Source organism: Balaenoptera musculus, chromosome 19, assembly GCF_009873245.2.
Source record: "Balaenoptera musculus isolate JJ_BM4_2016_0621 chromosome 19, mBalMus1.pri.v3, whole genome shotgun sequence".
Taxonomy (NCBI): domain Eukaryota; kingdom Metazoa; phylum Chordata; class Mammalia; order Artiodactyla; family Balaenopteridae; genus Balaenoptera; species Balaenoptera musculus.
In genome coordinates this window covers 5021170-5045584 of record NC_045803.1, presented here as the reverse complement: position 1 = coordinate 5045584, position 24415 = coordinate 5021170, and the positions used below count along the sequence as shown (strand labels likewise).

General features: G+C 45.7%; 2 protein-coding genes and 1 pseudogene across 2 annotated transcripts in view; 2 read left to right on the top strand and 1 right to left on the bottom strand.

Annotated features, from left to right (window-relative positions):
* The window catches only part of LOC118885142, a 584965-nt pseudogene that overhangs the window by 383846 nt on the left and 176704 nt on the right, over positions 1-24415 (bottom strand).
* LOC118885106 (zinc finger protein 836-like) overlaps positions 1-24415 on the top strand; it is a 271742-nt gene that overhangs the window by 138197 nt on the left and 109130 nt on the right. The gene's annotated exons all lie outside the window — the stretch shown is intronic.
* LOC118885083 (zinc finger protein 836-like) lies at positions 9-22784 on the top strand. The gene is made up of 3 exons (XM_036833429.1): positions 9-138; positions 10177-10303; positions 20673-22784. Exons 1-3 carry the CDS (start codon positions 73-75, stop codon positions 22469-22471), a joined length of 1992 nt encoding a protein of 663 aa, XP_036689324.1. The 5' UTR covers positions 9-72; the 3' UTR covers positions 22472-22784.

Here is a 24415-nt window from a genome sequence, read left to right as displayed (position 1 = left end):
AGCTGCGCTTCGCTAGTGAAGATCTGTGCTTCGCTGCTCCTCGTACTGAAACCTACTGGCCTCGGAGTTACGATGAACCGTAAATCCCAGCATCCGGCCTCCTACCTAATAGATCCAGACGTCGCCGTTGGAGGTCGGGTATGTTTTCCTTTGGGTTTGAAATCGCTTTGAGGTCCCTGCCCTTCACTTTACGGCCTTCAGTCCACGTGGACACGGTCTTTAGCGCCGTTTTCCTGCTTCAAACCTTCAGTGGCCCACCGCGTAGCGTCCTCTTCCTTGAGGTGGATTCGCGCCCCCAGTCTCGCCCTCTCGGCCCCTGGAGGGCAGCGCCGGCCGCCCCGCTCCCGGACAGGCCGCGTCCTCTCCCCGGTCCTGGGGTTCTGCAGAGCCCGCCCCTCTCCTGAGACCCCCTCCGTCCCTCCCCGCCCCTCTGTCCTCGCGTCTCCAGGCCGGTCCTTCAGCTCCCCCGGCCTCCCCTTCGTCGTCAGCCCTTCCCCTCACCCCGCGTAGGGGGAGGTGACCTGGGCCAGACGTGTGACACCCAGCGTTGTTTCTTCCCGAATTCCACCCGCTGGAAAATATCTCTTTTCCGGTAGGCGGGTATGTTATTCAGTCGCCATTTCTGGAGACACGTGGGCGATGGGAAGTAGGAGGAGTAGAGACGGAGCGACTGACAGAGAAGTAGGAATAACTGAGATGTTGAAGGAATGGGGGAGAACCCATGGCATAGCAGCGTGGGAAGAGGCGCCCTGGATCACCAGTAGAATGGAGGACAATACAGTGGCGAGGCGCTTCACGCCGAGAGTGGCCGGAGAGAATGGAGTTTGAACCTTGGCCTTCAGAGCCACGTGGCTCTGGGAGAGCAAGAGAGGAACAACTAGGAACTAGAAGAGCAGAGGCAGAGAGAGCCGATGGGAAGTACAGCCACCTGGAGGTGCCACAGAGTGGGGCGGAAGGGACTGTGGCCGGGATGGAAACGCCGTAACCAGGGGATGAGAGAGGGGGCCGAGATCGGGAAGAAAGATGCAGAAAGATACGGATATTCAGGACAGTCAGAAAGGTTGGGCGGAGAGAGCAACAAGAGGGGAAGCAGGTCGCAGAGTGGGGCAGCACAGGCGTGAGGAAGGAAACAGAGAGGAGGGCAGGAACAGCAGCAGAGCAGAAGGGAAGAAAAAGATGGACACAGAGAAAGAAATAGGGAGACAGATAAACCTAATGAAATGTAAAGATGTAGTAGTGCAGGTACAAGGGAGAAACGGGGTCCAGATGTGTGGTGAGTTCTTTGGATGTGGACAATTAAGTCGTGATATATTGATTTCTGGCTTTAAAATCTAATAAATGTAAATTTTGTTTGTTTGACTTACATAGACAGGGATCAGAATTGAAAAACTGGCTGTAAGGTTTGTGCATTTTGTAATTATTTGAATCATAAGATGACTTCCATATCCACCTCCTATTCAGCCATGGGGCAGTGACTTGACTCAGACAGTTGTCCTTCACCCTCTTACATTTCTTGTCAGGGGGTAGAGGACTGGGTAAGAAATAACTGTCAGCACATGGTACCTCTTGAAGGGAAGAGGCCCTACAGGTGACCTTTTCGGAATTCATTTCCACCTGATTCTGTTCAGTCAATTCAGACCTTCTCCGAAACGTGCCCCCTCTGGGCCTCAGGGAGCCCACTTGTAACATAGAGATGAGAGACTAGACCAGAAATTCTCAGTCTGAGCAACACTTCACCCCTGAATTCATTGGCGAAATTGGGTGTGTGTCTGTGTGTGGCAGTTCTTTTTTTTTGAGTATATATTTATTGCAAAGGTAATATCAAGCCCATGTGAAAATACAGACAAAAAGAAGAAAATGGAAATCATTTCTGATCCCACTCAAAAAAGATGGTATTAATCTTTTAGTATATATCATTATAGTCTTATTTTATGGATAAAGTTTTAATAAAAAGTATAAGTAGCACTTTTTATTTGGAGTATAGTTTCTTTACACTGCTGTACTGTCATATTCTGATGTACAGCAAAGTGAATCAGCCACATGTATACATATCCCCTCTTTTTTGGGTTTCCTTCCCATTTGGGTCACCACAGAGTATTGAGAACATACTGTATAGCCTTCCCTGTGCTATACAGTATGTTCTCATTAGTTATCTATTTTATACATCGTAGTGTGTATATGGCAATCTGAATCTCCCATCATCCCTCCCCACCTCCCACCCCCACCCACCGTGTGTGGCAATTATTTTTGAAGAGAGTGTCTAGTTGTGTTTAGAAATTTAAATGGGTCACAGTCATCCCAGAATGTAAAAGTAAAACAAACCCTAGAAGGGAGACAAGAACATAGGCTCAGAGTTAAAGTGACCATAGTGAGATGTATTTCTCTGCAGAAAGTTTAAATTTGAAGAGAGTTTATGTCAGTCCTGGCACTCATATCTCCACGGGCTGTTATTTGTCTTTACGACAAAGTCCAGTCTCCTCACTGTGTCTACACAGCCCTGTATCATGCTCAGGGCCCTGCCAGTGTCTCCAGCCTCATCTTGGGAAGTGACCGTTTCCTCATGGTTCACTCTGCCCCGGACACATTCACCTTTTTCTGTTCCCAAACCCCAACACGTTTTCTGTCTCAGATCTTAGTTCCTGTTCTTACCGTTGGCCTTTAAGTCACCATGGCTCAGGCCCCTTGTCCTCCACATCTTACTTCAGAGATGTGTCCCCTTCCTCCGATAATCTCTGTGAAATTACCCAGGTTTTATTGCCTCTGTATCAGTCACCCTCAACAGAAATGTACTTGTGTATTGATTATTTTTAGTCTTTACTGCTTAACCTCCATCGAAGGATACAGTGTTCCTCATCTTCCCAGGGTCACTGCAACACCTCACTCTGGGGATGTTTTCAAGGCTAGGATTGTTGATTGGGCTGAGTACTCCTCAGGAAATACCAAGGTGCCAGGGCAGGTAATGAGGATGGTTCTCACACTTGTTTTGGACATTTCCACTCTAATCGATCCTTACCTTATGTGTCTGTTTAATTACTCAAGAGCAGAAAGATGTAGGGAGGCCTAAAAAGTCCTATACAGCTGGTGTCCTCAAGCAGTGGGTGACGTGTCCCCACGTTTAGTCTGCTGTGTCAGTGCTCTGCTGTAGCCCCCAGGTGTTCCAGGCTGTGCGCGTCAGGTGACCAGCTGCCCCCTTGGACAGGAGCTTTGCCTTCCGGCAGGTCATCTGCACAGAGTCAGGGTTAGTGATTTCACTCTGCTAAGGGTGAGCAGAAGTCCAGAACCCAGTGGGGCATGAAGGAGGCCTCCCTCAAAGAGCTAGGGTATCCTTTAATTACCTGTGAGTGGGTAGAACAGGAGTCAGGAAACTCGGGGACTGTCTGCTTTGAGTCTCCGTAAATGAACTCACATGCCTTTGTAACTGGACTTCACGACGTTCCCAGTTGCTGGTCAGTTCTCCCAGGAGGGCCGACTTCTTGACCTTCATATTGAATGCCCAGTGTCCTTTGGGTGGCAGCTTGTGTGTATTCCTGTTGCGATGGCTTTGCTGAGAGGTCCTTGTGCCTTTTAGCCCTGTCTGCCCATGAGTGCGTGGAGGAGAGGCAGAACAGTTGGGAAGCTGGAGGGCAGCCGGTAGGGGTCTTCAGGAGGGATGTGGCAGCCAGTGTGGGCTTCAGGGTGAGCCAGGTGAATGGTGTGGGCACCTGTCCCTTGTGGGGTCAAGGCGTCTGGAGACCTATTTGAAAGGGATGTCTTAATTGTGGTCGGAGCACCTGGAGGTGGTATGTGTACTTGTGGGCTTCGTTACATGAACTGAATTGCCATAAAGTCCTAGCTCAGGTTCCCCGGGACATAGATGCTGAGACTGAGGATTGCATGCATTGGTTACATTGAATAACTCATGGTCACACCTGAGTAGGAATGAAGACAATGAAGGATTTAGAAAGACAAACGTTTTCCTCCTGTGCCCTTAGAGATATGACCTGAGCTGTGTGAACAGCACACTCTGGGTACAGGTGGATGGGCGCCATGGTCCTGAGGGACTGGATCTACAGGGTGCACCACAGAATCCACTCTGTACATTGACTCATGTTGGGTCTTTTGAGAGTGGAAGAATCATCATGCAACCCTTAAAGTGATATACAGAAAATTTTAGAGATCATTTTGTGGGTTACCTTCGGTGTTTTTGAGCATTTTATTGTGTAAGTGAAGACCATTTCAGATGCACTTTGAAAGATACAGTGGAGAATTTGGGCCATTTCATTGGGAGAGGTTGTGGTCTGACTGTGGCACGTGCATTATTGCATATGTCTCTTTTTTAATTAGTAGGTTTTGGAGATGACAGTGTTCGGGCTGGAATCATTGTAAATGAAAGTATGGTATCTTAGGTTGAGTGGGCCCTTGGGTGTCTTCACATGTAATTTTTGTGATAATTATTACACAGTGTATATACCTGCCAAGTAATCACATTGTGTATCTTATATGTACACCATGTTTATTCATCAGTTATACGTTAATAGAGCTTGGGAAAAAAAGAACGTGGGAGGTGTGCTGGGCTCCACGCAGACTTCACATGGATCTGAGTAAGGCATCGTCATATCTCCCCTTCATACAACAAGAGGTTTGCTTTCCAGTAGTATGGATGGCGCCCAACATCAGTAATCCTTTAGGTGCCCCAGGATGTCCCAATCTGGATCCCTCACTGAGCATCGTGACTCTGGGTCCCCCCGTTCCTGAGGGCTGAGGTCTGGGCTGAGGCTGAGGGGCTCTGCTCTGCGTGGGGATGGATCAGGGCTGGTCTGTGACCTGCAGGGGGTCGTCGGGTCCAGCTGAGGTGCCCGCTGCTGCTGTGTACGTGAGGGCCTCACCAGGAGGGGAGCCTGATCTGAAGGAAAGGGTGGGGAAACTCCCTTGTTGGTCTCTGTGTAGGAGTTTACTGTCCTGAGCCCCTCCTGGGACAGTGGGCAGCAGGGGACTGTCTGTTCCACATGCTGAGGTCTTCCCTGTGTGTGTGGTGGTGACTCAGGAAGGGGGTGTGTTGATTCTAAGCATTAAACAGCCTGTTTCCAACTCTCAGGATAGACCTCTAAAGAGTCCTGTTGTCTAACAAAGAAGCCCTTAAGAGAGGGAAAAGAAAAGGAGTCAGGAATGGCTCTTTCTGAGGTAAAGTCATATTCTCAGTTGATTCTTCAGTCTTTCCTCTCTGAAGTGCCCTCAGTTGGACTTGCTAATCTTGTCTCACTCTGAGGTATCCTTCCTGACACCTGTACATTCACCTTTATCTAGTGCCTTCCCTCAGTCCCTGTCCTGTCCACTTAGATTTCACCTCCCCTGAGGTTCCAGTGGACATTGTCTTAGGCAGGGCTTCACACCTATGGATTGTGGATGGGGTCTCAGTGCTGTTGGGCAGCAGGTATTGTTAAAGGGCTTCGTCTGAATGCACCATCCACTCTCTGTAAATTCTGTGACCTATCCTGTTCGTGGAAGTCATCTGAATATGCACAATACTTGGTAAATTCTGGAAAACTGAACAATAACAAGAAATTTGTTCTGATTTTTTTTTATAATACACTAGAAGCTAAATGAGTGAGTCACTGAGTTCAAAATCTGAATGATTGGAAAATGGAATGGAAAGTTCAGAAAGAGACATCAGTGATAGAGGGTGTTTTATTATTCCATCATCGATTTTAAACTATGAAATCAACAAAATTCTCTGGATTCTTCAAGTCATTTTCTTCCCCTCCATTTCTCAGGGGTTGTCTTTACACTCTGTTGATTGCCTTTTTCATGACAGAGAAGTTTTTCTGCTTTATGCAAGTAAGGTCCCTACTTTATTCTTTTGCTGGTAGATATCCAGTTTCCCAGCAGCATCTGTTACTGAGACTGTCCTTTTTCCATTGTGTAGTATTACCACCCTTGTGAGTACATTTTACGTACATGCCAAGGATTATTTGTGAGCATTCTGTTCTGTTCCTTTGCTTTATATGTCTGTGTTCGTGCCAGTACCACACCATCTTGATTAACTTGTATGTAATATGTTTTGATATTCAAAAAGGGCCTTCTCCATCTCCCTCCTGTTTCAAGAGTATTTGGGCCATTTTGGGTCCTTTGAGATTCTCTTAGCATGTTTTTTTACCATGTTTTTTTGTATTACTGCAAAGCATGTTTTTTTTACCATGTTTTTTTTCTGTCACTGCAAATATTGCCATTGGAATTTTGACAGGGATTCTGTTGTATCTATAGAACACTTTGGGACTGTGGTCATTTTAAGAATATTAAGTCTTCCAGTGCCTGCGTACAGGATATCTTTCTATTTGTGTGTATCTCCTTGGATTACTTGTAACAAGTTTTGTAGTTTTCAGTGTACAAGTGTTTCACCTCCTTGGCTAATTTATTCCTAAGTATTCTGTACTTTTTAATGCTGTAGTTAATGGGATTGTTTTCTTAATTTTTTTTGACATTTTTCATTCCATATAGAAATTTGTCTGATTTTTGCATGTTAATTTTTTTATCCAACTTTTCTTAAAAAATTTTTTGACATAGTTGGGTTTTCTTTTTCTTTTTAAAAATTTATTTATTTATTTATTTATTTGGGGGCTGTGTTGGGTCTTTGTTGCTGTGCACGGGCTTTCTCTAGTTGCAGCGAGCGGGGGCTACTCTTCCTTGAGGTGCTTGGGCTTCTCACTGCGATGGCTTCTCTTGTTGTGGAGCACGGCCTCTAGAGCGCGCAGGCTTCAGTAGCTGTGGCACACAGGCTCAGTAGTTGTGGCTCGCAGGGTCTAGAGCACAGGCTCAGTAGTTGTGGCGCACGGGCCTAGTTGCTCCGGGGCATGTGGGATCTTCCCGGACCAGGGCTCGAACCCGTGTCCCCTGCATTGGCAGGCAGATTCTTAACCACTGCGCCACCAGGGAAGTCCCGACATAGTTGTTTTCTTGTAGTGTCTTTGTGGTTTGTCCGTATAGAACTTGTCACCCACAAAAAAAGATAATTCTTTTTTAGTTTGAGTATCTTTGATTTCTTTTTCCATTTAATGGCTTTGGTAGGATTTTCAGTACTTTGTTGAATAGCAGTGAGTGTGCATAGCAGAGAGTGTGCACGCTTGCCTTCCTCCTGATGTGAGAAGAAAACCTTTTAGTCTTTGACTGTAGAGTATAATGTTAGCTGTGTTCTTTTCATATTTGGTGTTTATTATGTCGAGATAGTTTACTGTTTCTGGTTTGCTGAGGGTTTATATCTTGAAAGGTTGCTGCATTTTGTTAAGTGGGTTACTTCTGCATCGAGACGATCATATGTGGTTTTTTTCCTTTATTCTGTCAACGTGTTATATCACATTAATTGACTTTTCTATGTTGAGTCAGCCTTGCATTATAGGAATAAAAGGTACTTGGTGTTGATTTGAATACATTTTCACGTGCTGTTGAATCTGATTTTGTAGTATTTTGTTAAGGATTTTGCATCAGTACGTGTGGGGGGTATTGGATTTGTAGTTTTCTTTTCTTGCATCTTTTTCTGGCTTTGGTATCAGAGTTAAGCCGGCTCCATAGAAGGAATTTGCTAGTGTTCCCTCTGAGACTCTTCAAGAAGAGTTTAGCAGGGTTACAGGCAATTCTTCTGCACACGTTTGGTACAATTCAGTAGGGAGGCTATCTCGTCCTGGGTTTTTCCTTGTTTGAGATGTTTGATTACTGCTTGAATCTCCCGGTTATAATTCTATTCAGATTTTTTATTTTGTAATGATTAGGCCTGGTTAGGTTTGACGTTTGTAAGAACTTACCTGTATCTTCTAGATTATGTAATTTGTAGGCATTACTGTTCATAGTTCTCCCTTATCTTCCTTTAAAAAACATTTCTGTGACATCAGTTGCAATCTGTTTCCTGCCTAGTGTTAAAACACCAACTCTTGGTTGTTTGATTTTTATTTTGTTTTCCTACATTCTGTTTCATTTATCTCTCATCTAACCTTTCGTCTCTGTTTCTTTCTAGTAACTTTTTGTTTAGTTTTTTCTTTTTCTCCTTCCTTGTAGTGAATATATTCCTGATTTGTGTTCTCTTCTCTTTTTTGTTGTAGATGTTTAGCAGTGTAGACTTTCCTTTTTGTACTGCTTGACGGTATAATTTTTAGTATGTTGTGTTGTTACTTTCATTTAGATATTTTAAAAGTTTCCTTGTCTTCTTTCAAGTATTGGTTTAAAAATGAATTGTTTCATTTCTACATTTTTGAAATTTTTCTGTTTTCCTTCTGCTGGCTTTTTGAAGTTTGGTTTCATTATGTTTGGAGAAATACATTTTATGATCTGAGTCTTCTTGAATTTGCTAAGATTTGCTTTGTGGCCTAACATGTAGTCTGTGACGGAGAATGTTTCATGTGTGCTTGAGAAGCATGTGTTTTCTGCTTTTGTTGGATGGGGTGATCTCTGTGGTGTTGTGAGTCTATAGTGTTGTTCAGGTGCTCTGTTTCCTTTTGGTCTTCTCTTTGCTTCCACTGGTACTTAACACTGGGGTATTGAGGGGAACTCGGCTAGGTGTTTAAATATTTATAATTGTTATGTCTTTGAGAGTTACCCTTTTTTATGATAATATAATGTCTTTTCTGTCTTATGTCAATTTTTCTCTTTAATTCATTTTGTCTGATATTATGCAGTCATCCCTGCTATCTTTGGGACGTATCTTTTTCCATCCTTTCACTTTTAGCTTTTCTGTGTCCTTAGATTTGTGAATGTTAACAGTTTTAACTCTCTGACGTGCTGTCTCTGTGTCTTGCTCTTGCCCTCTGTTTTCCTCCTGTTACTTCCTCTAGTGGTCCCTGCTCAGGCACCCTGTGTAGTGGTGAAAGGCAGGCGCCCTGGCCAGCCCCCTTCCCGCCACTGTAATGTCAGTGGGAATGCACTGAGTATTTCCTTCTGTTTTTTTTTTCTTAAATTTTATTGAAGTATAGTTGATTTACAATGTTGTGTTAATTTCTGCTGTACAGCAAAGTGACTCAATTATACATATATATATTCTTTTCCATTCTGGTTTATCACAGGATATTGAATATAGTTCCCTGTGCTCTGCAGTAGGACCTTGTAGTTTCTCCATCCTATATATACTGGTTTGCATCTGCTGATCCCAAACTTGCAATCCTCCCCCCACCACAATCCTGCAACCACAAGTCTGTTCTCTGTGAGTATTTCTGTTTCGTAAATATGTTCATTTGTGGCGTATTTTAGATTCCACATATAAGTGATAACATGGTATTTGTCTTTTTACTTACTTCACTTAGTATGATAATCTCTAAGTCCATCCAGGTTGCTGCAAATGACATTCTTTCATTCTTTTTTATGGCTGAGTAATAGTCTATTATATATATACACCACATTTTCTTTATCCATTCATTTGTCAGTGGACATTTAGGTTGTTTCCATGTCTTGAATTTTGTAAATAATGATCATGTGAACATAGGGGATCATGTATCTTTTTGAATTATAGTTTTGTCTGGATATATGCCCAGGAGTGAATTGCTGGAACATATGGCAACTCCATTTTTAATTTATTGAGGAACATCCACACTGGTTTCCATAATGGCTGCATCAATTTATATTCCCATCAACAGTGTAAGAGCGTTAACTTCTCTCCGAATGTTTCCTTCTGATCATCATGTTTGGTGAAATGTTCTTGCTTAATTGCAATATTTTTTTCCTTTTTTTTTTTTAATGGTTTTTAATTTTCCAGTAAGTTTTAAACTTTATTATTGTGATGATTTTTTTCTTAATCTGTTAATGTATAATAGTAATAACTTTTCTAATTTTAAATCAGTATTTTTTTATATATATAAATTTATTTATTTATTTTTGGCTACACTGGGTCTTCGTTGCTGCACATGGGCTTTCTCTAGTCGCAGTGAGCGAGGACTACTCTTCGTTGCTGTGCGTGGGCTTCTCATCGTGGTGGCTTCTCTTGGTGTGGAGCACGGGCTCTAGGCGTGCGGGCTCTAGAGCACAGGCTCAGTAGTTGTGGTGCACTGGCTTAGTTGCTCCATGGCATGTGGGATCTTCCCGGACCAGGGCTCAAACCCATGTCCCTTGCATTGACAGGCAGATTCTTAACCACTGCCCCACCAGGGAAACCCCTGAATCAGTGTTTTATTAGTGGAACACACAAATAAACTCACACTTGGTGAAATGTGTTTTTTCTTTCAGGGTCAGTTGACATTGAATGATGTGGTCATCACATTCTCTCAGGAGGAGTGGGAATGCCTGGACCCTGCTCAGAGGGCCTTGTACAGGGACGTGATGCTGGAGACCTACAGGAACCTGATCTTTGTGGGTGAGGATAACTTCCTTCCAAATGTTGGGAGTATATCTTTGCATTTACCCTTATTTGCCTTTTGGAATCCCATGCCTCGCTTAACTGAACTCAATGCCTTGATGTCTCAGGCCTCAGGAGTTTAAATGTGCCATTTCTTTAGATGGTCTGCCCACTTCATGGTACACCAGGAGTTTTTTCCGGTGCTTAAGTATTTAAAACACCCAACTGGAAACTTTTAAAATAAAGGGGTCTCTTGCTCTCTCCTTTTGGACTTGATTCTCTTGAATGCTCAGTTTTCAGTCCATATAGATCAGAGCTGATGCCTCCAGACTCCAGTTCCTGGGCCTTTCTGGATTACACCCCCATCTGATGTTTTTTAGAATATCTAATTATAAGATGGGAAAACACTGCTTGCTGTTTCATTCCATCTGGCACCTCAGAACCTGCATGGAGCTTTCTCAAGCCCTGTCTGCTTGTTTAGATCCGTTGGCCGTTTCTTCTGTTCTGACTTTGCCACACCCATCAGGGATGTGTGTAATAGGGAGGTGCATTAGATCTTCTGTTATTGTAACTTAGGGAAACTCTAAAGACGGTGGACAGAGAGATCCTCGTTTTAATCCCCAGTCCTACATGGGGAGAACATATGAATCTTTCTGGCTCTATCTTGGAATCTATGGGTTGAGCTCATGATTCCATGTCAAGGACCCATAATATCTGAACCCCATATCTTATATTTTTTTCCTTTCTTACTGCTGTACTTAGGAAATATATATTCTTTCTGATTTAATATTCTCCTAAGTTTGCATAATTTTGCCTTTGAAAGTTGCTTTTGAAAGACATGCTTCTAGGGACTGAAATTTTATCTCGTTTCTTTCCTTGATAATGTACCTGTAGTTAATGGACAACTTCTGGTGGATACTGTGGAATGAGTTTGCTGTGTAACAGAAAATTTTTGATGGAGAATACTTTCCCTCCTATGTTGTAAGATCCTGATAAGTCTTTGCAGTTCTTTTTCTGGTTTTGAGGAATATCACCGAAACATGTCTCAAAGGCACTGTGACAATGTTGCTCACATGTAATAATTACCATCGTTTGAGCCTCAAGAAATGGTATAGGAATTTCTCCTAGGGATGACATTGTCCAAGTTCACATTCTCGTGTTAGGCTATTGACTCAACTGTCATGCCATATTTTTTGTTGCCTGTGCATGCCATTGTTCATTATACCGTCACAGCTAATTTTGAAGCGTCTTAATGAGACAGTTTGTGGAGTGTTACTTTATCAATGGTGAGCTATCATTTTTTTGTTTACAGCACTGCTGCTTTCATTTTGTACATTTCTATGGGTAACAAGTGGTCTTGATTTTATTAATTTTATCATCAGGTCTCTGTATTTGATGTTACAATTAGTGTTTTTGTTTTCTATTTTCCATGTGAGTGTTTGATTGGGGAAGAGCCCCCTCATGGTGGAATTTTTGTTGTATAGAAATACATTGATTTTTGCATGTTGATTAAATGTCTGGTAATTTAGTATTTCTAGCAGGGTTTTTTGTTTTTTTGGTTTTTTTCCAGAATCTTCAGGATTTCTACAAATTAGATCATATTGGTTTTAAACAGATAATTTTGTTTCCTTTTTATATTCGGATACCTTTTATCTCTTTTTTTTGTCTACTTGTTCTTGTTCCTACTAGGATTTCCAGGAATAAGTTTTTAGAAGTAAGAGCAAGTATCCTTGTCCTGTTTCTGATCTTAGAGGGAATGCTTTCAGTCTTTCACCATTGAGCATAATGTTAGCTGTGTGCTGTCAATACGTGTCCTTTATTGTGTTGAGGTAGCTTTTTAAAACTTTTTTGGTTTATTGAGTATCTTTATCATGAAAGGCTGTTGACTTTTTTCAAATGCTTTGCCAGCATCAATTGAGACCATCATGTAGGTTTTTTTTTTATATATTCTCTTTTTTGTATACATTTATTTATTTTATTTCTTTATTTTTGGCTGTGTGGTCTTCATTGGTGTGTGCGGGCTTTCTCTAGTTGCGGCGAGCAGGGGCTACTTTTCATTGTGGTGCGTGGGCTTCTCATTGCGGTGGCTTCTCTTGTTGCGGATCACGGGCTCTAGGCGTGTGGGCTTCAGTAGTTGTGGCACTCGGGCTCAGTAGTTGTGGCTCACAAGCTCTAGAGCGCAGGCTCTGTAGTTGTGGTGCACAGGCTTAGTTGCTCCATGGCACGTGGGATCTTCCTGGACCAGGGATCAAAACCCGTGTCCCCTGCATTGGCAGGCGGAGTCTTTAACCACTCTGCCACCAGAGAAGTCCTTTTTTCATTCTCTTTTTTTTTTTTTTTTTTTTTCAGATTTAATTGATATTTATAGGACATTCCATCCAAAAACAGCAGATTACACTTTCTTCTCAAGTGCACACGGAACATTCTCCAGGATAGATCACACCTTGGGTCACTAATCAAGCCTCAGTAAATTTAAGAAAATTGAAATCATATCAAGCATCTTTTCTGACCACAGCACTATGAGATTAGAAATCAATTACAGGAGAATGCGCCGCGCGAGCAGTGGGAATGGACGCGCGGTGGCGTGGTGCACAGGCGCCCCGGCCTGCAGGCACCTCCAGCAGGCACCTCCAGTACACACAGAGGAGTCCTTGGACTTGGAGGAGGAGGCCACGGCAAGCAGAGGCTGTGGGAACCCGGAACGATTCTGCCTTCATACTTGGCATTGACTCAGAATTCCTTGAGTCCTGGTCAAACACTGTGAGCTGATTATTGCCCCTAGCATTAGGTCAGTCCATAGGTAGTGGGAGCAATGGCTGTGCATCTGTTGGAGGATTGGTGCAAGGGGATGGACCTGGACCCCAGGAAGGCCGTGCTGATCGTGGGCATCCCTGTGGAGTGTAGTGAAGAGGAAATGACAGAGACCCTGAAGGCGGGCTTACAGCCCCTGTGTGCCTACAGTGTGCTGGGCAGAATGTTCAGAAGGGAAGACAACTCTAAGGCAGTTTTCACTGAATTGGCTGACGAGGTCAATTATGCTACGATGCCCAATCAGATCCCAGGAAGGGGAGGTACCTGGGAAGTGGTGGTGAAGCCCCGTAGCCCAGATGATGAACGTATCAACAGACTGAACTACTTCCTGAAAGATGAGGGCCGGAGAATGGTAGATGTGGTCAATACCCTGGGGCATAGCACTTACCCTGAGGACGTAGAGCCAAAAGGCTTGGCTCAAGTCGAGCCACCAGTCCCGCAGCCTCTGAAAGAAAGCATGTGGTACCCAAAACTGAAGGTGTTTTCGGGAAGCACATTCCCAGGCCCAGGCGAAGAGAACTTTGAAGCCTGGCTAGAGCAGGTGACTGAGATGATGCAGATGTGGCAGGTGCCTGAGGTAGAGAAGCAGCGGCGTTTCCTAGAAAGCTTAGAGGGCCCCGCGCTGTCCCTCATACAGGTGCTGCGGGCCAACAGTGACTCCATGACTGTGGCGCAGTGCCTGGACACCCTGAAGCAGATCTTCGGGAGTAAAGAGGACTATAGAACCTCGCATTTAAACTTCCTCCAGACATGCCAGAAGTCCGGAGAGAAGTCTCTGATTTTTTGCTACGGTTAGAGCCCCTGCTGCAGAACGCCCTGCAGCACAGCCCCTGGTCAGTGAGAAGCGCAGATATGATTCGCCTGAAACACGTCCTGGCTCAGGCCTCCATGAGCACCGCCCTCCAGGGCAAGCTCAAGCTCCTGGAGCAGCGAGGGTGTGCGCCCACTTTCCTGGAGTTACTGAAGCTCAATCGAGACGAGGAGGAGTGGGAGGCCACCATGGCAGTGGCCAGGGAGAAGCAGAGGCAAGTGGGAAGGGGCCGCAGGGCCTCTGGCCCCCAGGTACTGGCAGAAACCAGTGTCCCAGCCCGTCCGGTCATGGTGCAGGCACGGCTGTTTCGTGGGAGCAGCGCTGAGACCGTCCAGGAAGGGGCTACCCTGTCACTGAAGCGCAGGCAGGTGCCGTGCCTCTGCGGGACTGGGGAGGAAGGCCACAGCCAGGCAGCGTGTCCTAGGGCCGAGAACCAGCCCCCAGCAAAGCAGAAGCCTCAGCTTGCAGCAGAGGAGCTGGGAAACGAGATGGGGGCTGGGGCCATGAGCCACCCCAAGCCCGAGGAAGCATAGGCTCAGGATACCCAGGCACCCCCTGCCCTAGCAGGCAACCCAGATACTCTAACGAGGGGAAGGGGCCGTCCGCAGGGACAGTGGGGGCCTTGACTGGGGCAGAGCGGCAGGGCAGCCAGGCCCAGGCCCAGGCCCAGCCCCCTCGGCATCCACCAGCTGGAAGGGACTCCACCAACCAAGCCAACGTCAGCTCAGGGAGGCACCGGTGACACAAGCGGGGAGCCGCCATACCCAGCACGAGGGGTCCCCGAGCCTCAGACAGAGACCCCAACACAGCAGAGGCTGAGAAAGGTATAGTCGGCGGCTCTGGCATCAGCCCTGTCTTCCGGCCACCCTCAGACGCCCACCCTGTGGGCTCTGAGCTAGTGATGCTGATGGGCCCCCAGGCCACGCGGGGCCTAGAGGCGCCTCCCACCGGGGCCCCCCCTGCCGGAAGGAGCTAGCGCTAGTGCTGGTGCTGTCCAGGGAGAGCTGTGGGGCAGAGAGGAGGTGCTCCGGAGGGGACATCGTAGGGTCCAGCCCGTCTTCAGGATCATCTACACTGCTCGAGGGGAGCCCCGCCCCAGGAAGGCAGCCCCCTGGAGCCTCTGTGCAAGTGAGGGCTGAGGGCAGTCTCCTCCCCCTGCAGCCTGCAAGGGCAATAGGGACAAGGACAGCAAACGCTGTGAGGAGACGATCCCAGGCGAGAGCGTCGGCTCAGCTTGGCAGGCCGGGCGCTGAGTACCTGGCGGCCCAGTACCCCACAACTGGCTTTGGTGTGAGTGGGGGGTGCAGGGAAGCGTTTGTTCCAAAGGAGGAGGAGAGGGAGGAGACGGAGGAGGGAGACATGGAGAAGAGGACGAGGGGCAGGAGGAGGAGGGGGGTCCGGGCAGGGTCCAAGGGAATTTGTTGGCGGGAGGGAGGAGTGTTTTGTTCTACCTAGGTTTGTGCATGGCCACTGGAGACCTGGGACTGGCCTGGAGAAGCACAACTCGCCAGCTGCCAAGGCCAAGGCCAGCCCCGAAGCCTGCCACCTGGGAGCAGCCCTGAGTGGCCAGCCCCGAAGCCTGCCACCTGGGAGCAGCCCTGAGTGACCAGCCCCGAAGCCTGCCACCTGGGAGCAGCCCTGAGTGACCAGCCCCGAAGCCTGCCACCTGGGAGCAGCCCTGAGTGGCCAGCCCCGGAGCCTGCCACCTGGGAGCAGCCCTGAGTGGCCAGCCCCGAAGCCTGCCACCTGGGAGCAGCCCTGAGTGGCCAGCCCCGAAGCCTGCCACGTGGGAGCAGCCCTGAGTGACCAGCCCCGGAGCCTGCCACGTGGGAGCAGCCCTGAGTGACCAGCCCCGAAGCCTGCCACCTGGGAGCAGCCCTGAGTGGCCAGCCCCGGAGCCTGCCACCTGGGAGCAGCCCTGAGTGGCCAGCCCCGGAGCCTGCCACCTGGGAGCAGCCCTGAGTGGCCAGCCCCGGAGCCTGCCACCTGGGAGCAGCCCTGAGTGGCCAGCCCCGGAGCCTGCCACCTGGGAGCAGCCCTGAGTGGCCAGCCCCGGAGCCTGCCACCTGGGAGCAGCCCTGAGTGACCAGCCCCGAAGCCTGCCACCTGGGAGCAGCCCTGAGTGACCAGCCCCGAAGCCTGCCACCTGGGAGCAGCCCTGAGTGACCAGCCCCGGAGCCTGCCACCTGGGAGCAGCCCTGAGTGACCAGCCCCGAAGCCTGCCACCTGGGAGCAGCCCTGAGTGGCCAGCCCCGAAGCCTGCCACCTGGGAGCAGCCCTGAGTGGCCAGCCCCGAAGCCTGCCACCTGGGAGCAGCCCTGAGTGGCCAGCCCCGGAGCCTGCCACCTGGGAGCAGCCCTGAGTGGCCAGCCCCGGAGCCTGCCACCTGGGAGCAGCCCTGAGTGACCAGCCCCGGAGCCTGCCACCTGGGAGCAGCCCTGAGTGACCAGCCCCGGAGCCTGCCACCTGGGAGCAGCCCTGAGTGACCAGCCCCGGAGCCTGTCACCTGGGAGCAGCCCTGAGTGACCAGCCCCGGAGCCTGCCACCTGGGAGCAGCCCTGAGTGGCCAGCCCCGAAGCCTGTCACCTGGGAGCAGCCCTGAGTGACCAGCCCCGAAGCCTGTCACCTGGGAGCAGCCCTGAGTGACCAGCCCCGGAGCCTGCCACCTGGGAGCAGCCCTGAGTGACCAGCCCCGGCCCAGGTGAGGGGCACCTGCAGATGGCTGCCACCCACACTGGCCTGGGAGACGCCAGGGGCCACTCAAGGTGCCTGGGCCTCCCTCCCGAGAGGGGACCCCTATTCAGTGTTCCCCCCTGGGGCAGGCTGCTCCCTGTGCTGGCAAGCCCAAATGTGTCCCTGTAGGCCCCCGAGGGACCCAGGTGTCAAGGAACCCCCCAGCCCCCGCTCCCCTCCCCCCACACACACACCCTAGCCATCGTCCCCCCGCGGAGCCCTGTGGTGCGCCACGTGCCAGCCAAGGCTCTGGTCTCTGTGGGCCAGTGTCGTGAGCTCAACGTGTGCTTTCTGGGCGTAGATTCAGGCCCAGCACTGCTTCTTGTGGAAATGTGCGTGTGCTCTCCTCTGAGCAGTTCCCCCCACCCCGGCCCGGCGCGGAGACCCCGAGCCCAGTCCCAGGAGCTGGCGGGGAGGACGGGATGGACGAGGTCACAGCCAGCGCCCACCCCAGGACCTGGGAGCCCACCTGGGACCTTGGGAAGGAAGACCTGGACCGGGGCTGCAGGTCTGCGGGAGGACCCCGGGGCCTGTGCTCTGCTGGGCCACCCCGTTGTTCCTCGGGACTCCACGTCCTCCGCTCGGTGGCGCGTGCCCTGCTGTGGGACCTTCCTGTGCCCGCCATAGGGCAGGGCCGGGCCCCGGGCATGTGGGCCAGAGGGGGAGGGGCTGCCCCGGGGGGAGCGGGCATTGCCGGCGCCCATCGTCCTGGCAAAGAGGCCACCCGTGGGGCCCTGAGGAAGGGAGACTTGGGGGGGATGGAGGGCCGCCCGGTGGGGTGCAGCAGAGGCACCTTGTTGGGGACCCTGGGATGGGGGCCCGGGACCTGTTGGATCCGGTGGCCGTTAGAAGTTCCTCTGTGTGTTGTTATGCCCTGTGTTCAATGGTTTCAGTCAATGTCTCTCTTTAATAAATTTCCCTCAGCGAGAACCTTAGAAAGACACCACAGTGATGAGCACCAGGCCGACAAGGAACGCGATACTCACGGGAAGGTTACTGTCAACTGGCTTCTCGTTAACGACCAGGTCACACACAATTCCATTGACTCCATCATGGGTGTGCTTTACCAAGAGAGAATAGTTTCCAAATTCTCCAGATTTGTATTCCAGCCTACAAATTTGCTTCTCCTCCGTGGTGTCATTAAGCTGCAGGATGGATCCGTGCTGGGTGCTCACAGCCACGGCCTCAATGCTGGGCTCCCCGGGTTTCCTGCTCTGGGAGACGTTGACCAGGACCTGGAGCAGGCAATGATAACAGCGATCGAAATTCCAGTAGACGGTCAAGTTTGTCCCAGGCAGTTCATTATGGATGAGCAGTAAAACCTGGTCCATCTTCAGCTCTAAGCGCCTTTTTTTTCCTAAGTCTGGCGTCGGGAAGCCGCCGGGGGCCAGCAGTTCGGCGCTCAACACGGACGCAGTCAGCAGCAGCGTGGCCAGTGCCCGGCCCGCGCCCCCTGCCCCGCTCATGCCACCCGCCGCGCTCCCGGGACCCGTGTTGCTCCTTTTCATTCTCTTAATGTATTGTTTTACACTGAATGTTTTCATATGTTGAAGCATCCTGACATTTCAATAACGTATTCTCTTTTTTTATCGTATGTAATCCTTTTAATTTGGTGTTAAGTTTAGCTTACTATTGTTGTGTTGATGCTTTTTGCATCATTATTCATTATAGAGATTTAGTCTGTGTTTTTTTTTAATGTCTGTCTGGCGCTATTAGAGTAATTCTAGTGTCATAGAGTTTGCCACTGTTCCTTTCTCTGTGTTTCTTTGGGGGCAGAGTTTAAGGAAGATTATTCTTAATTGTTTGGAAATGTTGTCTAGAATTCTGCAGTGAATGTATCTGGCCTTGTTGAATGGTTTTTGATTAGTGATTCCATCTTTTTTCTGTTACTAGTTCATACAGATTTTAATTTCTTCTTTGGTTTGTATTGATAGGTTGTTTTTCTAAGAATTTATTCACTTCTAGTTTATCCAATACTTAGGAATAGAATTGTCTTAATATTTTGTTCTAATTTTCTTGATTGTTGTCGAATCAGTTGTAATGTCCTCTCTTTCATTTCTGATTTCAGTAATTTGAGTCTTTACTCTTTTTGGTAGTTATTCTAGATGTAGGTAAGAACCAAGTTGTGAGCTTGTGATTTTATGTAGTTTTTATTCTCTATTTCATTGATTTGTACTCTAATGCTTTTTACATCTGCTAGTTTTGGCATATTTTCTACTTCTAAATCATTTATTTTTTAAGTTTCTTGAAATTTATTTACTTGGTAAACCACGATCTTTTTTGTCTACTTATTTGTATTTTCTCTTTCCCGATTTATTAAAATTTAATTAATATATATCATTTTATCAGTTTAAGGTGTACAGGGTAATGATTTGATCCAGTTATATTGCAAAATGATTACCTTAGTAGGTCACTTAATACATTCATCTGTGACATAATTACAGTTTTTTATGTGTGGTGAGAACATTTAAGGTCTACCATCTTATCAACTTTCAGGCATATAGTATAGTATTGATAATTATAATTACCATACTGTACATTAAATATGTAGAAATCTTTCAACTTAAAATGGTAAATTTACTCCTTTGACGAATATCTTCCCATTCTACTAACCCCTAACCTTTGGTAATCACTATGCTACTCTATGTGGCTCTTAGTTTGGCCTTTTTTTTTTTTTTTTTTTTGATATGTTTTACACATAAGTGAGATTATTGAGTATTATTCTTTCTCTGTGGATTATTTTTCTGAGTCTATACCCTTGTTGTCCATCTGTATTGTTAAGAATAGTAGGAATTTTTTCTTCTGTATGGGTAAATGATATTACATTCTGTATATCTCACAGGGTTTTCCCCCATTCATCTGTTGGACACTTAGGTGGTTTTGATGCCTGGGCTATTGTGATTACTGCTCTGATGAATGTGGGAGTGCAGGTATCTTCTAAGACAGTGATTTCATTTTTTTCGATATATTGCCAACACTGTAATTGCTGCATTATATGATAGTTTTGTTCTTTTTAAAATATGTTGAGGAACTTTTAATAGTTTTCGATTTCTTTATATCTGTATGTTTGTGTATAGCATAAACTCATTCATCTGTTTTTGATGGCCTTCTTCTGGCTTCTCCTTCAAGTTTCAGCTAAGAACTTTCTTGTACATCTTACGGAACATCATGTGTGCTCTTCGTGAATATATGCATGGAAATGGGACTTATGGAATATTCAATTTATGCCTTACATAGGAAACAATGTGGTAGATGTAACCCTGCTTTGTTTCTATAATGCTTCATTTTCTCCCTTTTTAAATGTCTTCGGTTTCTGTTCCATACCTATACTATTAATTCCCACTGTTAAAAATGGAGCAGTATTATGTTACTTGCTAGGCCCGTTCTTTTCTTTTAACTTCAGTATTTTCAGTTGCCTCATTACTCACACTGTAAAAATGATCCCCATTCATCCATTGAACAACTTTCTCAGGATACAACCTAAATCATTATGTGCAGTTATGATGACTCAGAAACCATTTCAAGTAGGGATGAGTGAATAATGTTTTTAGTTCCATGGGTCACTTCTTGCATCTCCCCAAAAGTTTTTTCTCTAAACTCCTGGTATTTGTGTGTTTAATGTTATTTGCTATGTTCTTTGTGGTCATGGTGGAAAAACACTTTTTTTGAGAGCTCATATAAGTTTTTCCAATTTGAATGTTTTGTCATAGTGTGTTTCAAATAAGGCTACCCTAAACTTTTTTTTTTTCTTCTATACATCAGGTTCTTATTACTTATCTGTTTTACATGTATTAGTGTATATATGTCAATCCCAATCCCCTAGGCTACCCTAAACTTAATTTGAATTACGTGTTATCACTTTCTTTAGTAAGTAATCCTATTTAGTGTTTCTAAAAATTTGAACATCATGGTTGCACAGTTTCGTAACTGACTGTTTATAAGTATTACTTTTGGTATAATATGTATTTAACATGAAACGTTTACTCATGCATTGTAATGAGTAGGTCATGTATGTTTCTTTATGTCTTGTAGCTATTTCTCATATACATGTGATCAAGAAATTACAACTAAAGTCAAACACCGATAGAGGTGGAGTATTGATGTTGGGAAGACATGAAAACCAGGGAATCAAACATTTTTACCTCCTGGAAATTCAGGAAAATATGTATGACCATGGTTTTCAGTGGAGAGATGATGGAAGAAGTTACAAAAATATCCCTATATCCTGTCACCAAGATGTCACTGATAGAAGTCCACATGGTGGAAGGGATGCAAAAAACAAGCCTATTGGAAATAGACTTGTGTTAAGCCTTCAGGATGAACTGCATATGTTTAAAAGTAAACAGAAAATTGATGAATTTAATAAAGCTAATAAGAGTATCAGCAGTAGTTCCTCATTTTCACCACTTCAAGGAATTTCTCCTCCTGTCCAAAACAACATTTCTAATAGATATGGGAGTGATTTTATGCATCCTTCAATACTGACACAAGACCAGAGCCCACACAGGGAAGTACCTTACAAGTGTAATGAGTGTGACAAAACCTTTCATCAGGTCTCAAACCTCAGGAGTCATCAGAGAATCCATATAGGAAAGAAATTGCATAAATGTGATGTATGTGACAAGGTCTTTTGCCGAAATTCATACCTTGTAATTCATCGAAGAGTTCATACTGGAGAGAAACCTTACAAGTGTAATGAGTGTGGAAAGGTCTTTGATAAGAAAGGAAGTCTTGCAGTTCACCAGAGAATTCATACTGGAGAGAAGCCTTACAAATGCAATGAGTGTGGCAGAACCTTTCCTATCGGCTCATACCTCAAAAGACATCAGATAACACACATTCAAGAGAAATTATATAAATGTGATACATGTGGCAAAGTGTATCGTCAGAATCTATCCCTTCAACGTCATCAGGGAATTCATACTGGAGAGAAAACTTACAAATGTAGTTTTTGTGGGAAAACCTTTCATTGTGGCACAGACCTCAGGAAACATGAGATAATCCATCCAGGAGCAAAAGCATATAAATGTGATGTATGTGACAAAGTCTATGGTCAAAATTCATACCTTAAATATCACCAGAGAATTCATACTGGAGAGAAACCTTACAAATGTAATTTGTGTGGGAAAACCTTTTTTTTTAAAACAGGCCTCAGGAAACATGAGATAATCCATACAGGAGCAAAACCATATAAATGTGATGTATGTGGCAAAGTCTTCAATCAAAAATCAGTCCTTGTGCATCATCAGAGAATTCATACTGGAGAGAAACCTCACAAATGTAGTGAGTGTGGCAAGTTCTTTCGTGAGAAGCAAACCCTTAGAAGGCATCAACAAGTTCATACTGGAGAAAAACCTTACAAATGTAATGAGTGTGGCAAGGCTTTTAGTATGAAAGGAAACCTTGCAGCTCATCAGAGAATTCATACTGAAGAAAAACCTTACAAATGTAACAGCTGTGGCAAAGTCTTTCGTGAGAAGCCAGCTCTTAGAAGGCATCAACGAATTCATACTGGAGAGAAACCTTACAAATGTAATGAGTGTGGCAAAGCCTTTCGTGAGAAGCAAGCCCTTAGAAGGCATCAACGAATTCATACTGGAGAGAAACCTTACAAATGTAATGAGTGTGGCAGAGCCTTTCATGAGAAGCCAGCCCTTAGAAGGCATCAACGAATTCACACTGGAGAGAAACCTTACAAATGTAATGAGTGTGGCAAAGCCTTTAGTCAAAGTTCAACCCTATCAAGTCATTGGAGATTACATACTAGGGAGCAGTCTTACAGATATAATGAGCATGGCAAATTCTTCAGTGTGCTTTCAAGCCTAAGTTAATACTATCAGGTAATCCATATTGGTGAGAGACTTTAATAATGTTTTGATGTGACAAGGCTTTTAGCAGGTGTCCCCACCTTAGGCTTTATTAGAAAATTCATTATGGTTAGGAACCAGATAAATGTAATTATTGTGTCCTGTCCTTTAAACAAGGAATTTATTCACCGAAGAATTCATTCTGGAGATTACTTCACAAATGTTATGAATGGGAGAGAAAACTTTACTCGGGGCTCACATCTCACTAATCATAAGACAGTCCATACTGAACAGAACATTACAGCTGTTCTCCACCTTGGGACTGTTTTATTTTTTTTTTAACGCTCCTTAATACCTGCTCCCCATTCTTGAATATGCAGTATATGAATATTTTTTCTTGTTCTTTCATGTGTCTAAATAAGTGTCATGGTATGCACCTTGATTTAATTTTATTTATTTATTTGTTGGCTCTGTTGGGTCTTCGTTGCTGCGCACGGGCTTTCTCTAGTTGCGGCGAGCGGGGGCTACTCTTCATTGCCATGCACGGGCTTCTCATTGCGGTGGCTTCTCTTGTTGCAGAGCACAGGCTCTAGGCACTTGGGCTTCAGTAGTTGTGGTACTCAGGCTCAGTAGTTGTGGCTCGAGGCCTCTAGAACACAGGCTCAGTAGTTGTGATGCTCGGGCTTAGTTGCTCTGCGGCATGTGGACCAGGGCTCGAACCCCTGTCCCCTGCATTGGCAGGCAGATTCTTAACCACTGCGCCACCAGGGAAGCCCCCTGCACCTTGATTTAGATGAAGAGAAAATAGGAATGTAGTAAGTGTATGCAAAATACTAAAAATTTAAAAATCATGCAATTTCACATTTGTCCTTTACATAAATGTCATGACATGCACCTTGATTTACATGATGGGAAAATAGCAATATAGTAAATACATGCAAAATATTAGAAAATTTAAAAATCATACAATGTTTTTGTCCTTTTTGAGCTCAGTGCCTTTTTTTTTTTTTTTTTTTTTTTGCCTGCATGCAGTCTACATTGCTGACTGTGGGCTTTTCCTTGTGGTGAGCAGGGGCTACTCTTTGCTGTGATGCATGGGCTTCTCATTGCAGTGGCTTCTCTTGTTGTAGAGCACAAACTCTAGGCGCGTGGGCTTCAGTAGTTGCAGCCTGCAGGCTCTAGAGCACAGGCTTAGTAGTTGTGGCGCATGGGCTTAGTTGCTCCGTGGCACGTGGGATCTTCCCGGACCTGGGATCAAACCCCTGTCCCCTGCATTGGCAGGCGGATTCTTAACCACTGTGCCACCAGGGAAGTCCATCAGTGTATTAATTTTAAAGGATCAGTGTTCATGGATTTTCTTTTAAAAATGAGTATTATACAATGGGAACGTTTTTGTTTGAGAAACGAGAAATTTCATATATTCACCCTTAAAACATTTTTTTGTTTTTGCTAGTTTGCACTTGTGGTCATTTACTGGAGTATAGTGGAACCCCACCCAAAGTTTGGTTTGGTTATTGAGGGTGATATTGACATTGAAGTGTTAGGAGAATGTTACATAATTCAGCTTTCTAGGCACATGTTGGAGACTTCCAAGGTGTTCAAAAAATGGTTTGAGAGGACAGGGAATGGTGATTGGCTTGATGTGTTAAGGAAATTACTTGATGAGGCTTGACGTTTGAACTTCCAGGTTGAATCAAAGAAGGGGACCCTTCAGGCTTTTTTTATCAGCTTGCTCAGGCTGAATGGGAAGATGTTGTCCCGAAGATTAAAAGGTGTCAGTAGTCAAACACTGAAAAATGGAGTCTAACTGTTTGACAAAACAGTGAATATTTGCTCTTAAAACTCCTGATTTCTTGATAAGGAACACCACACTTTTCTTTATGATAATAATTTATTACATTTTTTTGTTTGCAGCACACATTCATCTCATTGTGCAATATGGTTGCTGAAAATGCTTATAAAATATTA